Source organism: Notamacropus eugenii, chromosome 4, assembly GCF_028372415.1.
Source record: "Notamacropus eugenii isolate mMacEug1 chromosome 4, mMacEug1.pri_v2, whole genome shotgun sequence".
NCBI lineage: Eukaryota > Metazoa > Chordata > Mammalia > Diprotodontia > Macropodidae > Notamacropus > Notamacropus eugenii.
The window spans coordinates 285,595,437-285,612,717 of NC_092875.1; the positions used below are offsets into that span (position 1 = coordinate 285,595,437).

Below are 17,281 nucleotides of genomic sequence, written 5' to 3' on the forward strand. Positions count from 1 at the left end.
GAAAAATGAAAAATAGAGAAAACATACATTGGCACTATTACTATTTTCTAAGTAAGTTTAACTAATGAAAATCGGTTGTCATAAAGAGCCCAGAAACCACCTCAGTTAGTAAATGTGATCCCCTTAATAAATGGGGAGCTACATCAGCAAAGGGCAACATATACCTTTTGCCTTTTGGAATACTGTACTCCAAGGTCTTTGCTCTTTAATTATAGTGGCAGCTATATCTTGTGCGATCCTGACCATGGCTTTTTGGTGTTAGAATTCTTTTTGGTTGTTTGCAGCATTTTTTCTGTGACCCTGGAACTCTAGATTTTGGCTATGAACTTCCTGGAAGTTTTCATTTTGGAGTATCTTTCAGTAGGTGACCAGAAAATTCTATTTTGACCCCTGGTCCTAACGGATCTAGACAGTTTTATTTCAGGATTTCTTGAATTGTGATGCTCAGTACACTCTTCTGATCATAGCACTTAGGCAGTACAACGATTCCCATGTTATCTCTCCTTGATCTGTTTTCCAGACCAGTTATTTTTGATGAGATATACTAGTTTTTTCAATCTTTTGACTGATATTTCATGCTGCCTCATGGAGTCATTCATTCTGTTTGATGTTTAATTTTCAAAGAATCTGTTTCTGTAAGGTTTTATACCTCTTGTCCTAAACCAATTAATTTTACTCTCTAGTCTTTTCTCTACAACTCTCATTTTGTTTCCACTTCTTTACTCCTTAACTTATTTCATTTTTTAAGATCATTTTAACTTAAAAGTAATCTATTTTTTGTAGGAATTCTAGTTGAATTTATCATGTCCAAGTTGTACTTGTCTTTGAAGTTTTGTTTGTAGATGTTCTGGAGTCTTCTTCTGGGTTTGTGTCTTTGGTTTATCTCATCACCTAAGAGTTCTTTTTTGTGGGGTTTGCTTTTTCATTTACTTATGTCATTCAACCTTACTTTCTGAATGGGTAGTTTGTCTTAAGGTCAATTTTTGCACACTTGTGGAAGAAATGTCTGGGATTTGCCTAGATCTATTTTCTATTCTTTTGGCTCTACTGCTACTTTCTCAAGATATTGCATGCTATATTCTTCAAAGATCTCCAACAGCAGAGCTTAGATTGTAAGCTCTGAGTATGCTCTAAGCTTTCAGATTCAGAGGAAAGTCTAATTGTTGCCCTCCTGGTCTGAGCTTTGCAGGCCTGCTTTATATCTGGGTAAAACAACTGTGGGTTTGCTCTTGGTTTGGAACTGCGGTACAATGGTGCTTGCCCTAGCTACTGTCAGCTAGCCATCAGGTTCTACAAACTTCAGAGTAGGATGGGAGCTAAATCTGAGATCTCACTTTGGGGTCAAAGAAACACAACTGCTGGTCACTTCTGTTTCTGCTCCTTTCCCAGCACATAGCCTCAGGCTAAGGACTACATCTTGCCCTAAACCACCACTCTTTTTTTCAGTCTGTACTGGATCTGTGGTTTAGCTCTACAGTATGAGTGGCAGAGCTATCAGGCAGCACCGTTTCCTGTTTCTAGATTAGTAGCAGGTCTAGCCCTGCTAGATATAGGACCTCTCTTGGCCCTAATGCACAGATGCAGACCTTGGTTCAATTTCTATGCTGAACATTTGGCACAGGGCCACCCTTCTGCTTAGACCCCATCCCTAGTTCCACAGATCTCTGTCTCCTTATGTTGAGGTGGCCTGGAAAAATGACTCAAGTGTGATTTTTTTTCCCCTTAGATTTTCTTAACAGGCCCTGTTCTGATGCTTTTTTCCCAGGTCTTTTTGAAGTAGGCACCTATATGGTACAGTGGATAGAATTCTGTACTTGGAAAAGGAAAACCTGATTCAGAAACCTACTAGCTATGGAATTCTAGATAAGTCATTTAACCTACCTTCTTTAGTATCCTCACCTGTAAAACAGAAATAAAAATAGCATCCATCTTCTAGGGTTGTTGGGAAGGTAAAATGAGTTATTTGTAAAGTACTTTGCAAGTTTTAAAGCACTATATAAATGCTAGTTATCATTATCAGTAGTAGCAGTAATAGTAGTAGTAGCAGCAGTAGCAGGAGCAACAGCAGCATAGTAGTAGTAGTAGTAGTAGTAGTAGTAGTAGTAGGTGGTGGTGGTAGTGGTGATATTGTTGCGGTCATCACTGTTATTAAGATCTGGACTGTAACCACTTTGGTATATTTTGCCATGTTGGTTGGTCTCCAGTAAATTTTATTAAAATCTATGCTGGTTGGTGATTCTCTGTGTATCACATCATTCCCAGCCAACAAATCTCATTTTTAAAAACCATTTAACAATGATTTTTACAAATGGATATTTACTTCAAAGACATAGCGAGAGCAAATGTACAAACATTTTCCCCCCAATACCTTGGGACATAATCTCCCCTATGTCACCTGGGAATAGGGGTGGGAATCAAACTCCTAACTTAGGTCAGTTCCAACAAAGCATCATTCCCACCAAGTTCATGTCCAAAGGAGGCACTGCTGCCAAATAGCTCCTTTTCTTGGTAGGGCTATAAAAAGTCACTTCCAAGATCACTCCTTGATACATGGGTTATCAATGCTACCATGGCTGCAAAAAAACTAGCTTGGATGCCTGTGGCTCACTTCTCCAACCTCAAGGGTCAGGGACTACACCTTATTCTTAAGAATGGAAAAGAATGAACAAAAATGCTGAACACCTAGGCTTATTTCTTGCAGGGGAAGAAGGCCTAACAGATCTACTCTTTATATCATAGTTTTTCACCAGATGTCTTCACACCACAAGTGGGAAGCTGAAGAAAATAAGGCCAAGAGGGCTGGCAGAAGCCAACTAAGAACTTCTAAATTCTTATTTCCCCAAAGAGTCTACCACGGACTATGCAGTTAATGAAACAGAACATCTATGCCATCTCTGTGGCCTTTCTCAGGCATTTTGCTTAAACAAAATTAGGTCTATGTGAGAAACAGGCAGCTGGTCTGTCAGGTACTTGGTTCAAGTTCAAGGATTCTATTCCATGTATCTTTATGCTTTCTTAAAAGTGATAAGAAAATGTTTTCAAAAAATTACTTAGCAATTTAAGGTTTAAATGACTTCATTTTACAGAAAGAGATATGTGTGAAAGAGCTGTAGTATTATAGCTATGCTTTTGTTTTAAAAATACTTTCTTTAAACTTTGTCACTTCACTCCTAAATCCACTGCTGCTTATATAACTCAGTCAATAAACCATTAAGAAATTATTATCAGGCATTTACATATATTATGTCCAACTAGTCATAATAAGCTAGTTCAGTTCAGAAAAGCATGTTTTAAGTTACAATGAACTTAAACATTTAACATTATCTTTAAGCATAGATCTAAATAGATAAGCTCACTGAGGGAATAGACTGCCTCAATTTTGTATTTGTCATTCTCAGCATTTAGCATAGTAATTGATATATAGTAAGCACTTAATAAATACTTGATGACTGATATCTATGCATAATAAATGTATGTAAAATAAATAACATTTAATATCAGAGATTTAGGTCCTCAGAGGTCATTCAGTCTAATCTCTTTAATCGACAAACGAGGAATTGTACTATTACAATATGATGCTATACTCCAAAAATCTTAGGGAGTCAGCCACAAAAAAACTTAAGCAAAATTGCAGGATTCAGAATAAACTCACATAAATCATCAAAACTTATCTTGATTCTTTATTTAGAATCTTAACTCCCTTTTTACTAAGAACTGAAAAGATACTTCTTAAATATTTTATTATTTTTTAAAATGCTCTAACACAAGGGTGTTATTGATTTTAAAATTTGCAATTTATGTTACTGAAATAATATGAAAATTAAAATTTCTAGTTTTTAAAAAAGTCTCAATAAGAAGTATTCTTTCAACTGCTATACTTACAGTGAAAAATACGAAAATCAATGTATGGATGAGAACCTCTTCTTTCTGATTCAAATCCTGCCCGACTCCTTACTCGCACATCTCCTAGACAGGGTCAAGAATAAAATACAAGCTTGGAAGACTGTAGAGATAAATACACAAATGAAAAGAAGCTGCTGTCAGCAATACACAGCAGCCTCAAAATTAGCAATCTATGTAACTTATCTACTAATAATTTTTATGGGTCAAGTAGCTAAAAACATTGACAGAACTCATTTTTAAAGCTAGTCTGTTATAATTTTTATGTTATAAGAAAATCCAAAAATTTATTATATCATTTGTTTAAAGGTATGATGTTTTAAAGGATAAACACAAATGGATGACAACCCTATTTCTACGCAATGAGCTCAGAGGTCCTTCTGAAATCTCCTAAAACAAAAAAATCCAGCTAACCTAATGCAAATTTGTTAAATATTAAAACAATGGTTAGCACAGAAAGTTTCACTTCAGTAAATCTGGGCAAAATGTATTGTGTTCCAATGTTAAATATTTTATCTGTTACTTTATCAATTTATAGTTAACTGTTGGCATTTTGGTGAGCTTTTGTAAGACAAAAAATATCAATTATTCAGAGTACAATATCCATGTACTCTGAAGCCCTTATTAGTTTTATCATTCTAGGAGTAATAATTTACTTTATATGACTGATCTGAACAAAGAAATAAAAAATTCAAAGCAGTTTTAAAAGTTTCTAATCTTCTAAGTTTCTCTGATAGATATAAAACTCCACACATTATAGGGGAAAAAAGTATCTTCAGTGGTTGTATTTGCTAATGCAGTGAGTATAATAAACACTGTATTTTTCCTAATCTGTTGATTAGGAAGTGTGTTTGAAGTAGTGAAACTGATTTTGGTGGGGTTGGAATAACTCCAAATAAAGTAAGTCTTTAGAAATAAAAGTTGATTTTTTTAAAAGAAAATTATTTTATAGGGTAGTGAAAAATCAGTTTACTTTTTCAAGGCTACTCCTAAACTAACATGGATCTCAAACCTTTATGTCCTAGGGACTTGCCTAAGGTATATGATAAGTGATTTCACCCAGAATCTCACAGCTCCTAACAGTCAGAGGTAAAGTTTGAACCCAACTGATTGAGACCCAGTATTTTATGGACAGTGGCCCCTTAGCCCTTTATACTATCACAGCAAGGCAATCAATAGATGGCACCATACACATAATGCTCAGGACATAGAGATTTCAATTAATGAGCACCTATATATAAATATCCAGTTATGATTATATTTACACAGAATTCTCACAAATAATAATCCTAGAAAGCAAACTATCGAACCAGAGTACTTAATTTCAAACTGAAGGTTCTAAATTAGATTAAATCTAAATTTTCTCACATCTTCAAGATTTTCTTGATTATAATGAATGGCTCATTTTAGAATTAGAGCAGATTAAAATTTGAGAACGAGAAGAAATCTAAACTCAAATTAACATTTTCTTCTACAAATAAACAAACTAAATCTATCATTTGTGTTTTACAATACACATAGACATCTTAGAAAGCACCTGATGATTACACAATGAAAGTAGTATTTCATCAGATCTGACTGGCACATATACTTGAATGCTTAATAATTACATATCAAGGACTCATAATTTCATTAGTTCGAGTACGGCCTTCACCAAGAAACATTACAACTACTCTAACTCTTAGCAGACAGCCTTCGTACATTATTATGACCAAAAAAAACTAACATCTGGTATGGTGTTGGTATAAAACTTAAACACCAGAGTTGTGTCCATTCCCCAGTATGACTTCACAGACTCAGACAGCAATAATAGAAAGTTAAGGGTGATTATATGTTAATAACAGATGCTAGGCACTGATATGAATGCCTCCAGATTAGGAAGAGCAAGTTTCAGTCAGTCAATTATATTAATTGACTGCTAAAAGAATAAACTTCAACATTACTATTTTATAGAGACAGTCCTTTCCTTTCTTGCCAGATAAATTTTTAAGGAAAAAGTCTTTTTTTTTAAAGTAGATATTCTCGGGGGGCGGAACAGAAAGATGCATATACTGCCAACAAATTCTGAAGCAGCAGAAGCCACAGAACAACGCAGCGGAGGAGATTTCTGTTCCAGAGAGCCTGAAAACCTCTCGCAAACGGTTCTTTGCGCTGCGGACGTGGAGCGGAGCCCAGCCCTGCCTCGGCTGCGTGGCACCGAGAGGAGCGGATCCAAGCGGGCTTCGGGGACGGAATCTCCAGCCACAGCGCAGGTCCCACCACCCACAGGCACCAAAGGTCAGCGAGAGGGTCTCTTTGGCAGGTCGAGAGGGGAGTGGCATGCCGCCATAACTCAGGCCCCCTCGGGAGGCGGGAGCAGACCAGGGCTCCCCAAGCAGGCAGGAGCCCTGATCCATTGTTGAAGGTCTCTGCATAAACCCCCTGAGGGAACTGAGCTCTGTGTGGTCGCCCTGCCCCGACCTGAGCACCTGAACTTGATCTCACACTGAATAGCAGCCCCGCCCCCGCCAAAAGCCCTGAGGCTAGGAAGCAGCATTTGAATCTCAGACCCTGAGCATTGGCTGGGAGGATCTGGAGGCAAAGTGGGTGTGAAGAGAATACTCAGAAGTCAAGTCACTGGCTGGGAAAATGCCCAGAAAAGGGAAAAAAATAAGAATATAGAAGGTTACTTTCTCGGTGAACAGGTATTTCCTCCCTTCCTTTCTGACGAGGAAGAACAATGCTTACCATCAGGGAAAGACACAGAAGTCAAGGCTTCTGTATCCCAGCCCATTCAATGGGCTCAGGCCATGGAAGAGCTCAAAAAGGATTTTGAAAATCAAGTTAGAGAGGTGGAGGAAAAACTGGGAAGAGCAATGAGAGACATGCAAGCAAAGCACGAAAAACAAGTAAACACCCTGCTAAAGGAGACCCAAAAAAATGCTGAAGAAAATAACACCCTGAAAAATAGGCTAACTCAATTGGCAAAAGAGGTTCAAAAAGCCAGTGAGGAGAAGAATGCTTTCAAAAGCAGAATTAGCCAAATGGAAAAGGAGGTTCAAAAGCTCACTGAAGAAAATAGTTCTTTCAAAATTAGAATGGAACAGATGGAGGCTAAGGACTTTATGAGAAACCAAGAAATCACAAAACAAAACCAAAAGAATGAAAAAATGGAATATAATGTGAAATATCTCATTGGAAAAACAACTGACCTGGAAAACAGATCCAGGAGAGACAATTTAAAAATTATGGGACTACCTGAAAGTCTTGATCAAAAAAAGAGCCTAGACATCATCTTTCATGAAATTATCAAGGAAAACTGCCCTGAGATTCTAGAACCAGAGGGCAAAATAAGTATTCAAGGAATCCACAGAACACCGCCTGAAAGAGATCCAAAAAGAGAAACTCCTAGGAACATTGTGGCCAAATTCCAGAGTTCCCAGGTCAAGGAGAAAATATTGCAAGCAGCTAGAAAGAAACAATTCAAGTATTATACAATCAGGATAACACAAGATCTAGCAGCTTCTACATTAAGGGATCGAAGGGCATGGAATAGGATATTCCAGAAGTCAAAGGAACTGGGACTAAAACCAAGAATCACCTACCCAGCAAAACTGAGTATAATACTTCAGGGGAAAAATTGGTCTTTCAATGAAATAGAGGACTTTCAAGCATTCTTGATGAAAAGACCAAAGCTGAAAAGAAAATTTGACTTTCAAACACAAGAATGAAGAGAAGCATGAAAAAGTAAACAGCAAAGAGAAGTCATAAGGGACTTATAAAAATTGAACTGTTTACATTCCTACATGGAAAGACAATAGTTGTAACTCTTGAAACTATTCAGTATCTGGGTATTGGGTGGGATTACACACACACACACACACACACACACACACACACACACACTCGCGCACACACATAGAGACAGAGTGCACAGAATGAATTGAAGAGGATGGGATCATATCTTAAAAAAATGAAATCAAGCAGTGAGAGAGAAATACATGGGAGGAGAAAGGGAGAAATGGAATGGGGCAAATTATCTCTCATAAAAGAGGCAAGCAAAAGACTTATTAGAGGAGGGATAAAGAGGGGAGGTGAGAGAAAAACATGAAGTTTACTCTCATCACATTCCACTAAAGAGAGGAATAAAATGCACACTCATTTTGGTATGAAAACCTATCTTACAATACAGGAAAGTGGGGGATAAGGGGATAAGCAGGATGGGGGGGATGATGGAAGGGAGGGCATGGGGAGGAGGGAGCAATTTGAGGTCAACACTCATGGGGAGGGACAGGATCAAAAGAGAGAATAGAAGTAATTGGGGGCAGGATAAGATGGAGGGAAATATAGTTAGTCTTATACAACACGACTATTATGGAAGTCATTTGCAAAACTACACAGATTTGGCCTATATTGAATTGCTTGCCTTCTAAAAGGAGGGGGTGGGAAGGGAGGGAGGAAAAGAAGTTGGAACTCAAAGTTTTAGGAACAACTGTCGACTACTACTCTTGCCACTAGGGAAAAAGAAATACAGGTAAAGGGGTATAGAAAATTATTTGGCCCTATAGGACAGAGGAAAAGATGGAGACAAGGGCAGAGAGGGATGATAGAGGAGAGAGCAGATTGGTGATGGGGGCAATTGGAATGCTCGGTGTTTTGGGGTGGGGGGAGGGGACAAGGGAGGAGAAAATTTGGAACCCAAAATTTTGTGAAAATGAATGTTAAAAGTTAAATAAATAAATAAAATAAAATAAAAATAAAGTAGATATTCTCAATACTGAGTTCTAGGATAAAGCCTTAACTGCAGGTGAAAAAAAGAGCAGGCTATATATAACATGGACACTAACCAGTCACCTTCTTTATAGACAGATCCAAACAATAAATTTGAGAGTTAATCAATAAGCATTTTTAAGGATAAATGATATTCAGAGTACATCTGTTGATAAGAATTTAAATTTGTAGGCTCCTTATTTTCTTCTGATACATCAAGGTGAGTAACATTCAGGTTTTTCAACATGGTTTGGTGTTTGTGTTGCAGTGGAAAAGAGAGGATCCAAAAAAATGAGTGTTTATACAAGTACACAGGCAGATAAACCAACAGTGAAGATCTGCTTTTAGATCTTCTCTGTTGGTTTATCTATGTGCTAGATCTTTATTTGGGCTTTCTCTGCTGGCCTCCTGGTGTTCAGCTTTCTTTTTGTATCACCTCTCAATCTCCAGGCTCTCCTTTCCACTGCAATATAAATACCATTTCAAGGTGAAGGGGTCACCTGGGCCTAGGCCCGTGTCCTGAGTAATCTCTCAGGAGAGAGCACTGGCTTCAACTGCTTCATCAGGCCTTTGCTTTAACACTTCTGCTGTAGCTTCCTCAGGATTTCAATTTACCATTCCTCCCTTTTCTTGACTGGTTGTATCTAATTATTGCCTGCTACATCTTGAAGAGTCAGGAAGATTCATTATCATTGAAGAGGCAAGTCCCTTTCCCTTGTCTCACTCAGTAATGGGAGCATGTAGTTGGAGAAAGGGGCACCGAACGTTAAGTATGAAATTCTCCAGAACTGATTTATGACGTGCATGTGGAGGCACATTCAAGGTTGAAGGTTCCAAACCTTTTTATCTTGTGTACTGAACTATAATAATTCTACGTCTGTTCATCCTTTCCAGTAAGGTTTGGGGCATTTTACAGCAAGTAAACTCTTCAGCCATCCTGCTGGGAATGTGAAGGCCTAATCCATGCCTCAAGGTAACTACTCACCAGCAGCTCAAACTCAACATGTTCATTTCTCTTTCAAAACCTGTTCCTTCTGTAAACATATCTCTTTTTGTCAGTGCCAACATTAGTATTCTACATTCAAAAACAGTCTAATTATCTTTTACTCTTCTCTCACCTTGAATACTACATCAGTTAATAAATCTTGTTGAATATATTTCAGCTATTTTTCTCATATCCATCTCCTCTCTCTTTTCTATTTCCAACCTAGCACAGGGCCTTACTGCAGCCCCTTACTCTATTGAAAGAGCCCTCCAATTCATCCTTAACACCACTGAAAGACTCATTCCTTATGCATAAATTCGGTTTTGCATTCCCCTGCCTCAGAATCTTCAATTGTTCAGTGTTTCTTATTTACACAGAAAAGAAAAAAGACATTTCCAGTCTTATTTCATGCTAATTTGCTTCACATATATTATAGTGTAAATTGTTTGTGCTACCTAAACTACCTAAAATGAAAACTTTTATGCTTATTTGTGTGTGTGTGTTTGTCCTTCATTGCCAAGGAAGACCATGCCATCAAAGAAATAATGACATGATTTGCATTTGACTTTGTTTTGAGTGAGGGAGAACTGTGTAGGTCACTTGCCTCACTTCTCCTCCAAAGCCATCTGAATCCAGTGACCAAATATTCATCAGGATGACTGGAGATGACCCAGGATGAGGCAATTGGGGTTAAGTGATTTGCCCAAGGTCACACAGCTAGTGAGTGTCAACTGTCTGAGGTGAGATCTGAACTCAGGTCCTCCTGACTCCTGCACTGGTGCTCTATCCACTGTACCACCTAGCTGTCCCGCTTATTTAATTATAATCCTTTTAAATTGCAATTCAAATTTGAAATCTTCCAGGAAGTATTCCCTGATACCTGCTTTGCCCAACTACAGAACTTCATTTTGCCTGTCCCTTAGAAGTTTATGAATTTAAAAAAAAGTTATTTGTATTTGCACGAATGAACCAAAAAAAACAAGCATTTATTAAGTACTATGTGCAAAGTCCTGTGCTAAGCACTGGTGACACAAAAAGTAAAAATAGAAAACTACGAAGGATAAGCAAAGAAGTAAGATTATCCCTGCTCTCAAAGAGTTCACATTCTAATGGCAGAAACAACACTTCTAGGAAATTTCAGCCTCAAATTGGATAGGAAAAGTCACATGATTTTTAGGGTACAGTGACAAAACAGATGGCAATGCACTTAGTAATAATATTAATTCTTTATTGTCATTTAAGACTGATAAAATCATCAGTTTCTAATGTTGAGCTATTTGTCAGTGCCAACAATTTTGATGGCAAAAACTTTCTTTTCTTATTCTTCAGTAGCTTTGCAGAAGCAATTGAGAGGCTGTATCTCCACTAGTGTGGCTTCTTGGGAGGATGACTCTGAAGCCTAGGATGAAAGCAGGGCCAGTGGTCTAGGTTTGCTGTTTCCAAAGTTCTAGGGTTCAGGATTAGGGTCCAAGATTAGGGTCCAAGGAAGATGGCAGTCAAGGTGGTCCTGTTGTTTTTAATTGCCTAGCACTTGCCATTTCCTGTCTCTCCTTCAGGATGCTTTGCTGCTTCAGTCAGGCTGGTCTGTCTGCCCCAAAGGTCAGTAGGTGGTAGGTATGGCTAGCCACTCCTCCCTAGGAGTTGCTTCTGTGGATAAGGGCTTTGGGCAGCTAAGTCCCATCTTCCAAATGGACTGAAAGCTAGATGAAGGCAGGGACTACATCTTAGGTAAATTTTGACTTTTACCAAATGTTTGGTATAGTGCTATACACATAACAATTGTGGTTATTAAATATTTGTTAAGTGAACTGTTTTTCAGAGTAGACTTTAATTCTCTTCAGGGTTCTGAATTCATTTGATATAACAGTTGATGTTTTTGAGATAAAAGAAGCCCTTGATACCCCAAGGAAGAACTTGGTTCTGTGAATTTTTTCTAGAATATCCTAATAAGTGAATTTTCCACAGATTATAATAAAACCTGGGAACCTTGAAAAATATGTAATTAATATTTTAGTACATTCATCTCAGTGAAGGAAGTGAAATTTCATGTAATTTCCAGACATTATGGGTAAGTAGATTTTATATGCTGATTCATTTAAGATATCGAAATCACAAAAAAACCCTCAATCTATATAAGAAAGCATAGGCCATTCTATGATCTATAGTTTGTGATACTTTTTTCATGGGGATCTCATAGCTATAACTTCACTCTAAACATATGAAGCATAGACATATCTCAATTGCTTTAGACTTTCTGAATACCCAAAAGCAAATGGAAGCATTCTTTTTTTTTCATTTGGGAATCCACAGATTCTTCAGCCAAAGGCAAGAATGATTTAGCATATCATGTTTTGAGGAAGTAGAACCTTAATATCTGCTTCTTGCTATTTACCTGGACACTACTTCAAAATTTCGTCTATCTAGCAATATCAATTTTTGATAGATGCTGAGAACTAGGTCACACATGAGATGTGATACAAGACATCTCTAGCTATGTAAATCAATTTAATGTCAATGACTTTCTCATTATTGATATATTATTTTTTACCCTAACTATTTTTGTTACGACTTAGAATTTAAACTTATGAAATCATCTTAACACATCCTTGATCATGAATTTTTGTTCTGAGGCCATTCTGTAGAATTCTGGAACAACAAACAACGAAAGAAGTTAAGCATAAATATTAATATATGATAGACAGCCTCCTAAGACTTGTCAAACCTAATTACCACTGTCCACTTCTGATGATTCATGCAAGAAGCAGAGTGGTGCACTATGAAGAGCACTGGATCTCAACTCAGAGGATCGGAATTCAAATGCCAGCTCTGGGTGACTATGAACAAGGCACTCTGTGGTGCACATGTAAAAAAATGTATGAACTAGACTATATGACTTCTAAAACCCCTTTCACTCTTAAACCTATGATCCCATGATACTACCAAAAGGACCCTAAAAAAGTATCTTGAGAGATTACAGAATCCTGAGTGGGAAATTAAAGACAGGCAGTGTTTCTTATCACTACCAGTACTTGAAGATAAGGATTTCAGAGGAGAGAAGAGAAAATGAAAAGTGAGGAAGATGGTGTCAAATATTTACATTTGGATTTCTGGACCAGAGTTTAAGGTACATGAATGATGAAAGACTCTTGGTCATGGCCAAGAAAAATATATTAGCCTAGAGACTTACAGATCTGATCAAGAGGATTTTAAACTGAGCATGGAGGCAGAGGGGTAAAATCACCCATCAAGCAATCTATCATGGAGAATAGCAGATATGATAATTCACAGGAGACAATACTTGAGAGCCAACCATAAAATTGACCTCAGATGTCCATTCACAACCACACAAAGTAATGAATAAAGGATAACAAACATAGGGATCTTTAAAAGGTCAATTTAATCTGAATATGGTGAGACTTAGTAAGATCAGATTAATAACTAGATTATGTAAAGAAAGGTACGACTTATTGAAAAGGTTCCCATTAAATAAAAATGGTGGTAAACCAGGATTATACATCAAAAGACACTTTCATTGAAGAAATCTGGGAAGTCCACGTAGAATAATCAGCTAGGAAAGGCTGAGCAACTAACTATGCTCTAAACACCTGCTGTCATTCTCTTCGGCACCTTTTCCCTCATTTTTTTCCGTTTTTTCTCCCACAAGTAATTAAGAACAGGAGTAACAAGGCCTAATGAAAGAATGGGACTCTGGGTAAAAGTCAAACATAGGACATTAGTAAGAAATACCAGCCACAAAAAATTTTTAAACAAGGTTGGGTATGGTAGGAGCAAGAGAAATACAGAGAAAGTATGTAGGAAATTCTGATAAAGAAGAGAGCATTTTCAGTTGAGGAAAGGAGGAAAAGAAGAAGAATGGGTTTTACTAAATCTTCATGGAAAGGATGGAACTTAAAATGAAGCTGTGAGAGGATAAGGATTTAGCAGACCAGAGATGGAGGAGGAGAGATGGGAGCTGGCCTGCTGCATTTGGAGAACTATTATCAGTCTGGTTTGGCTTCCAGCCTGTGTACTTGTTCTTTTCATTCATTACAATTTAAAGTCCTTGAGGTAAGGTCCTAAGCTATATCTACTGGCTTCTTCCTTGATGTCTACAAACATGCCCATGTCTTCCCCATCCTTCAAAAACCCCAGCATGATCATACCACCCATCAGATCCTTAACCTCTCCTCTCTTCAAAGCTATTAATAGTAGTTGTCTCCACTTCCCTTTTTCTCACTCTCTTCTAAATTCTCTACAATATGGCTTTTGATCTCATCGCTCAATGACAACTGCTTTGTCCAAAGGTACCTACAATCTCTAATTACACAATCTAATAGTGTTGTTTTCTCAGTCCTCATCCTTTTTGACTTTTGTGTAACAGCTGTCACTAATGATCATCTCCTTTTGGATATTTTCTCTTCTCTAGGTTTTCATGACACTGATCTCTCTTTGCTTTCCTATTATCTGTTGGACCATTAATTCTCAGTCTCCCTTGATAGAAAGTAGCATCCATGTCACACTCACTAAAAATAGGTGACCCCAGGGTTTGTCCTGCGCCCTTTTTGTATTCTCCCTTTATAGTATCTGACCTATTGATCTCATCAGATCTCATGGGTTCAGTTATCAGCTCTATGTAGGTGATTTGCAGTTCAATATATCCAGTCTTGGTTTCTCTCCTGAGTTCCAGTCCAGCACCATCAACTGTCTTTTAAACACATTGAATTAGATGCTGCATTTGTATTTCAGACTCAACATGTCTAAAGGAAAACTCACTATCATTATCCCCAAACCATCCCCCTTTCCAAATATCCAAATTACATTCAAGGGTACCACCAGTCTTCAAGTCTCCTAGTACCCTAGATTATAACCTAAGTATCATCTTCGACATAGTAGTTAACTTATATTCATCCCACACATCCAAACTGTTGTCATTTCTACCTTCATAACTTGTCTCATATATGTCCATATGTTTCCACTCACACATTAAAACTATGATAGAGGCCTTCATCACCTCTTGTCTGAGATACTATTATAGCCTCCTCACTGGTTGGCCTGTCTCAAATCTCTTTCTCATTTAATCTCTCCTCTACTCAGCTGCCAAAGTGATTTTCCTAAAGTGCATGTCTGCCTGTGTCATTTGACATACTCCAGTTGCTACCTATTATCCACAATAACTTCAAATATAAATGTTCTGTTTGGCATTCAAAGCCCTTAATACCTGTCCCTTTCTTGCCATTTTGGTCTTTAAACACTTTACTCCTCATCAAGTACTCCATGGGCCCAACTACACTGGCCTACTTGATGTTTCTCATATACTATGTCTCATCCCACATCTCAGTGTCTTTTCACTGGCTGTCTTCAATGTTTCTAAGGATTTCCTTCTTTACCTCTGCCTCCTGGCCTCCCTGCCTGCCCTCCTTCAAAATTCAATTAAAACCTGACATTCTACAAGATGCTTTCCCTGGTGTTATCCCCTCACTCCCTCTTCCATGGTAGTGCCTTGCCTCTGAGATATAAATATATCATTTTGTGACATGTGTGTGCGCGCACGTGCTCACGCGAATGTTGTCTCACCCATTAGGACTGTGGACTCTGAGGACAGGGATTGTGATTTTTCCTTTCTTTGTATCCTCAGTCAGTGTCTGGCATATAATGAGTGCTTAATCAATATGTGTTGACTGACAGACTATAAAATCAACATGGGATCAATTCGAATATATATGTATTTTGCTCTCTGTCCTACTGCATTTAAAGGTAGTAATTTGTTTTAATTGAGAGTAAGTGAAACAACTTAGATAAAACCTAAGAAAAAAAGCTACATTCCAAAAATAAAGCCTTTATCACTTCAGTGATTTAGTAATGCCCTTTCATACAAGGTGTTGACTTCCATTTTTTAAAAAAAGATAGATTATTTCTTAACAATTTGATTCCTGGCATCAGCACAGTTTTGCCAAACAACAACAAATTGTGAGTTTCTTTTTTTTTTTTTTTTTTTGCTTGACAACATGAGAGTTTACTTAGAAAATCCCAGAGAATGGAAGTATTGTAGCGTCAGCAAAGTAAAAGGATACAAAATAAAATCACAAAAATCCACAGTATTGCTATGCAGCAATGTAGAAAAATATGTATTTTCCTCTATATAGAGGAAATTTTAGTCAGAGGAGTCCTATTTAAAATAAAAACAAAATACTCAAGTACCTGGGAGTCAATCACTAAGGCATATTCAGGCAATATATATGTATATGTCTATCTATATCTATGTGTGTATGTATACATGTATATATATGAATGAATGTAAATATATGCTTATATGTATGTGTATATGTGTGTATGTGTAAAACAGTTCTCACTTTAAGTAAATTCACATTATGTGAATTCAACTTTATGTAAAGAATTCTGAAAGAAATCTTCATTCCCCAAAACACCTCTGTTAACTTTACTGTACAGTACCACTCCCTCTTTGCATTCCCCAACTCACAGGGCTGTTATGAAGCAAGTGCTTTGTAAATCTTAGTGAGCTAGGGTCAGCTAGGTGACACTGTGAATAGAGCATGGGCCCTGGAGTCTGGAGGACCTGAGTTCAAATGTGACCTGAGACACTTGACTCTGTGACCTTGGGCAAGTCACTTAATGCCTTCCCCCCTCCAAAAAAAAATATTGTAAGCTCTAGAAATGTAAGTTAGCATCATGTATCCATGTGCATTATTCTCTAGGTCTATCACTATATTAAAATTGTGAGTTTCTGGAAGATAGGAACTCTCTTTTGCCTCTTTTTGTATGTTCAGCACTCAGCATGGTCCCTAGCATATCCTAGGTACTTAAAAATATTTACTGAGTGGCTGATTTTATTTGCTTGTTCACAAGAAGATGCTCTGACATCTGGAGGCTTCTAACATCTACATTGTACAAAACTGAGCTACAATAGCTATATTATAGAAGAGAAAGCTTTTCTTTCAAACAAAATTAGCACATAAACCAAAATTTTATAACACATTCCACTCTACACTTCGGACATGCTGATCCAGAAAGAATGGCAGAAAATACGTCCATAGGAGCAGATGTTAACCTGAACTACCTTTGCATTGTCCTATTTGCTTATGGACAAAGTAAAATTTTCATCCGTTATAGTATTTAATTTGAAATTCTCTTTAGAACCAATATGGAAACAAGTTTTAAAACATTTTTCCCATTTAAATTTCTGTGGAAAGAGTTCTGTTATTCTAAGCTCTGTGCGTCTGTGAATGTGTTCCTCCCAGTTAAGGGGGAGTAGCACAGCTGCACAGTTTGGTACAGGACCATGGGTTAGAAAATCGAAGTCCTAGTCCTGCCTGGTAGATCAGCTGCGGGAGGTTAAGCCAATCACTCTGTTTTGTTGAGCTTCAATTTCTTCATCTGAGTACACTGTAAAGTGCTTCTAAGACTTCTCCCAACAGTCTTTACAATCTGACTCTACAGTCCTGACCAGGCCTGCACAGTTTGTGGCCTGTGAGCATGCTGGAGGATTTCAGGAGGCCATGAAAAATGTAGAGAATGTTTCCCTCTACATTTTCCACAGGCTGTCCGAAATCCTTTGGCGGGCCACAGGTTGTACAGTCCTGATCTAGACTGATCACTAGGTTTACTAATCACTCACTCCAGGACATCTAA

General features: G+C 37.6%; 1 protein-coding gene across 9 annotated transcripts in view; it reads right to left on the reverse strand.

The window, feature by feature from the left end:
• The window catches only part of PDE7A (phosphodiesterase 7A), a 146,937-nt gene that overhangs the window by 51,484 nt on the left and 78,172 nt on the right, over positions 1-17,281 (reverse strand). For 6 of the 9 annotated variants that reach the window (XM_072604703.1, XM_072604697.1, XM_072604699.1 and 3 more), the window contains one exon: positions 3,883-3,966. The exons of the other annotated variants lie outside the window; for them this stretch is intronic. In XM_072604703.1, the coding sequence (XP_072460804.1) occupies positions 3,883-3,966 (84 nt within the window). The remainder of the gene's footprint in view (positions 1-3,882; positions 3,967-17,281) is intronic. 9 annotated transcript variants of the gene reach the window in all.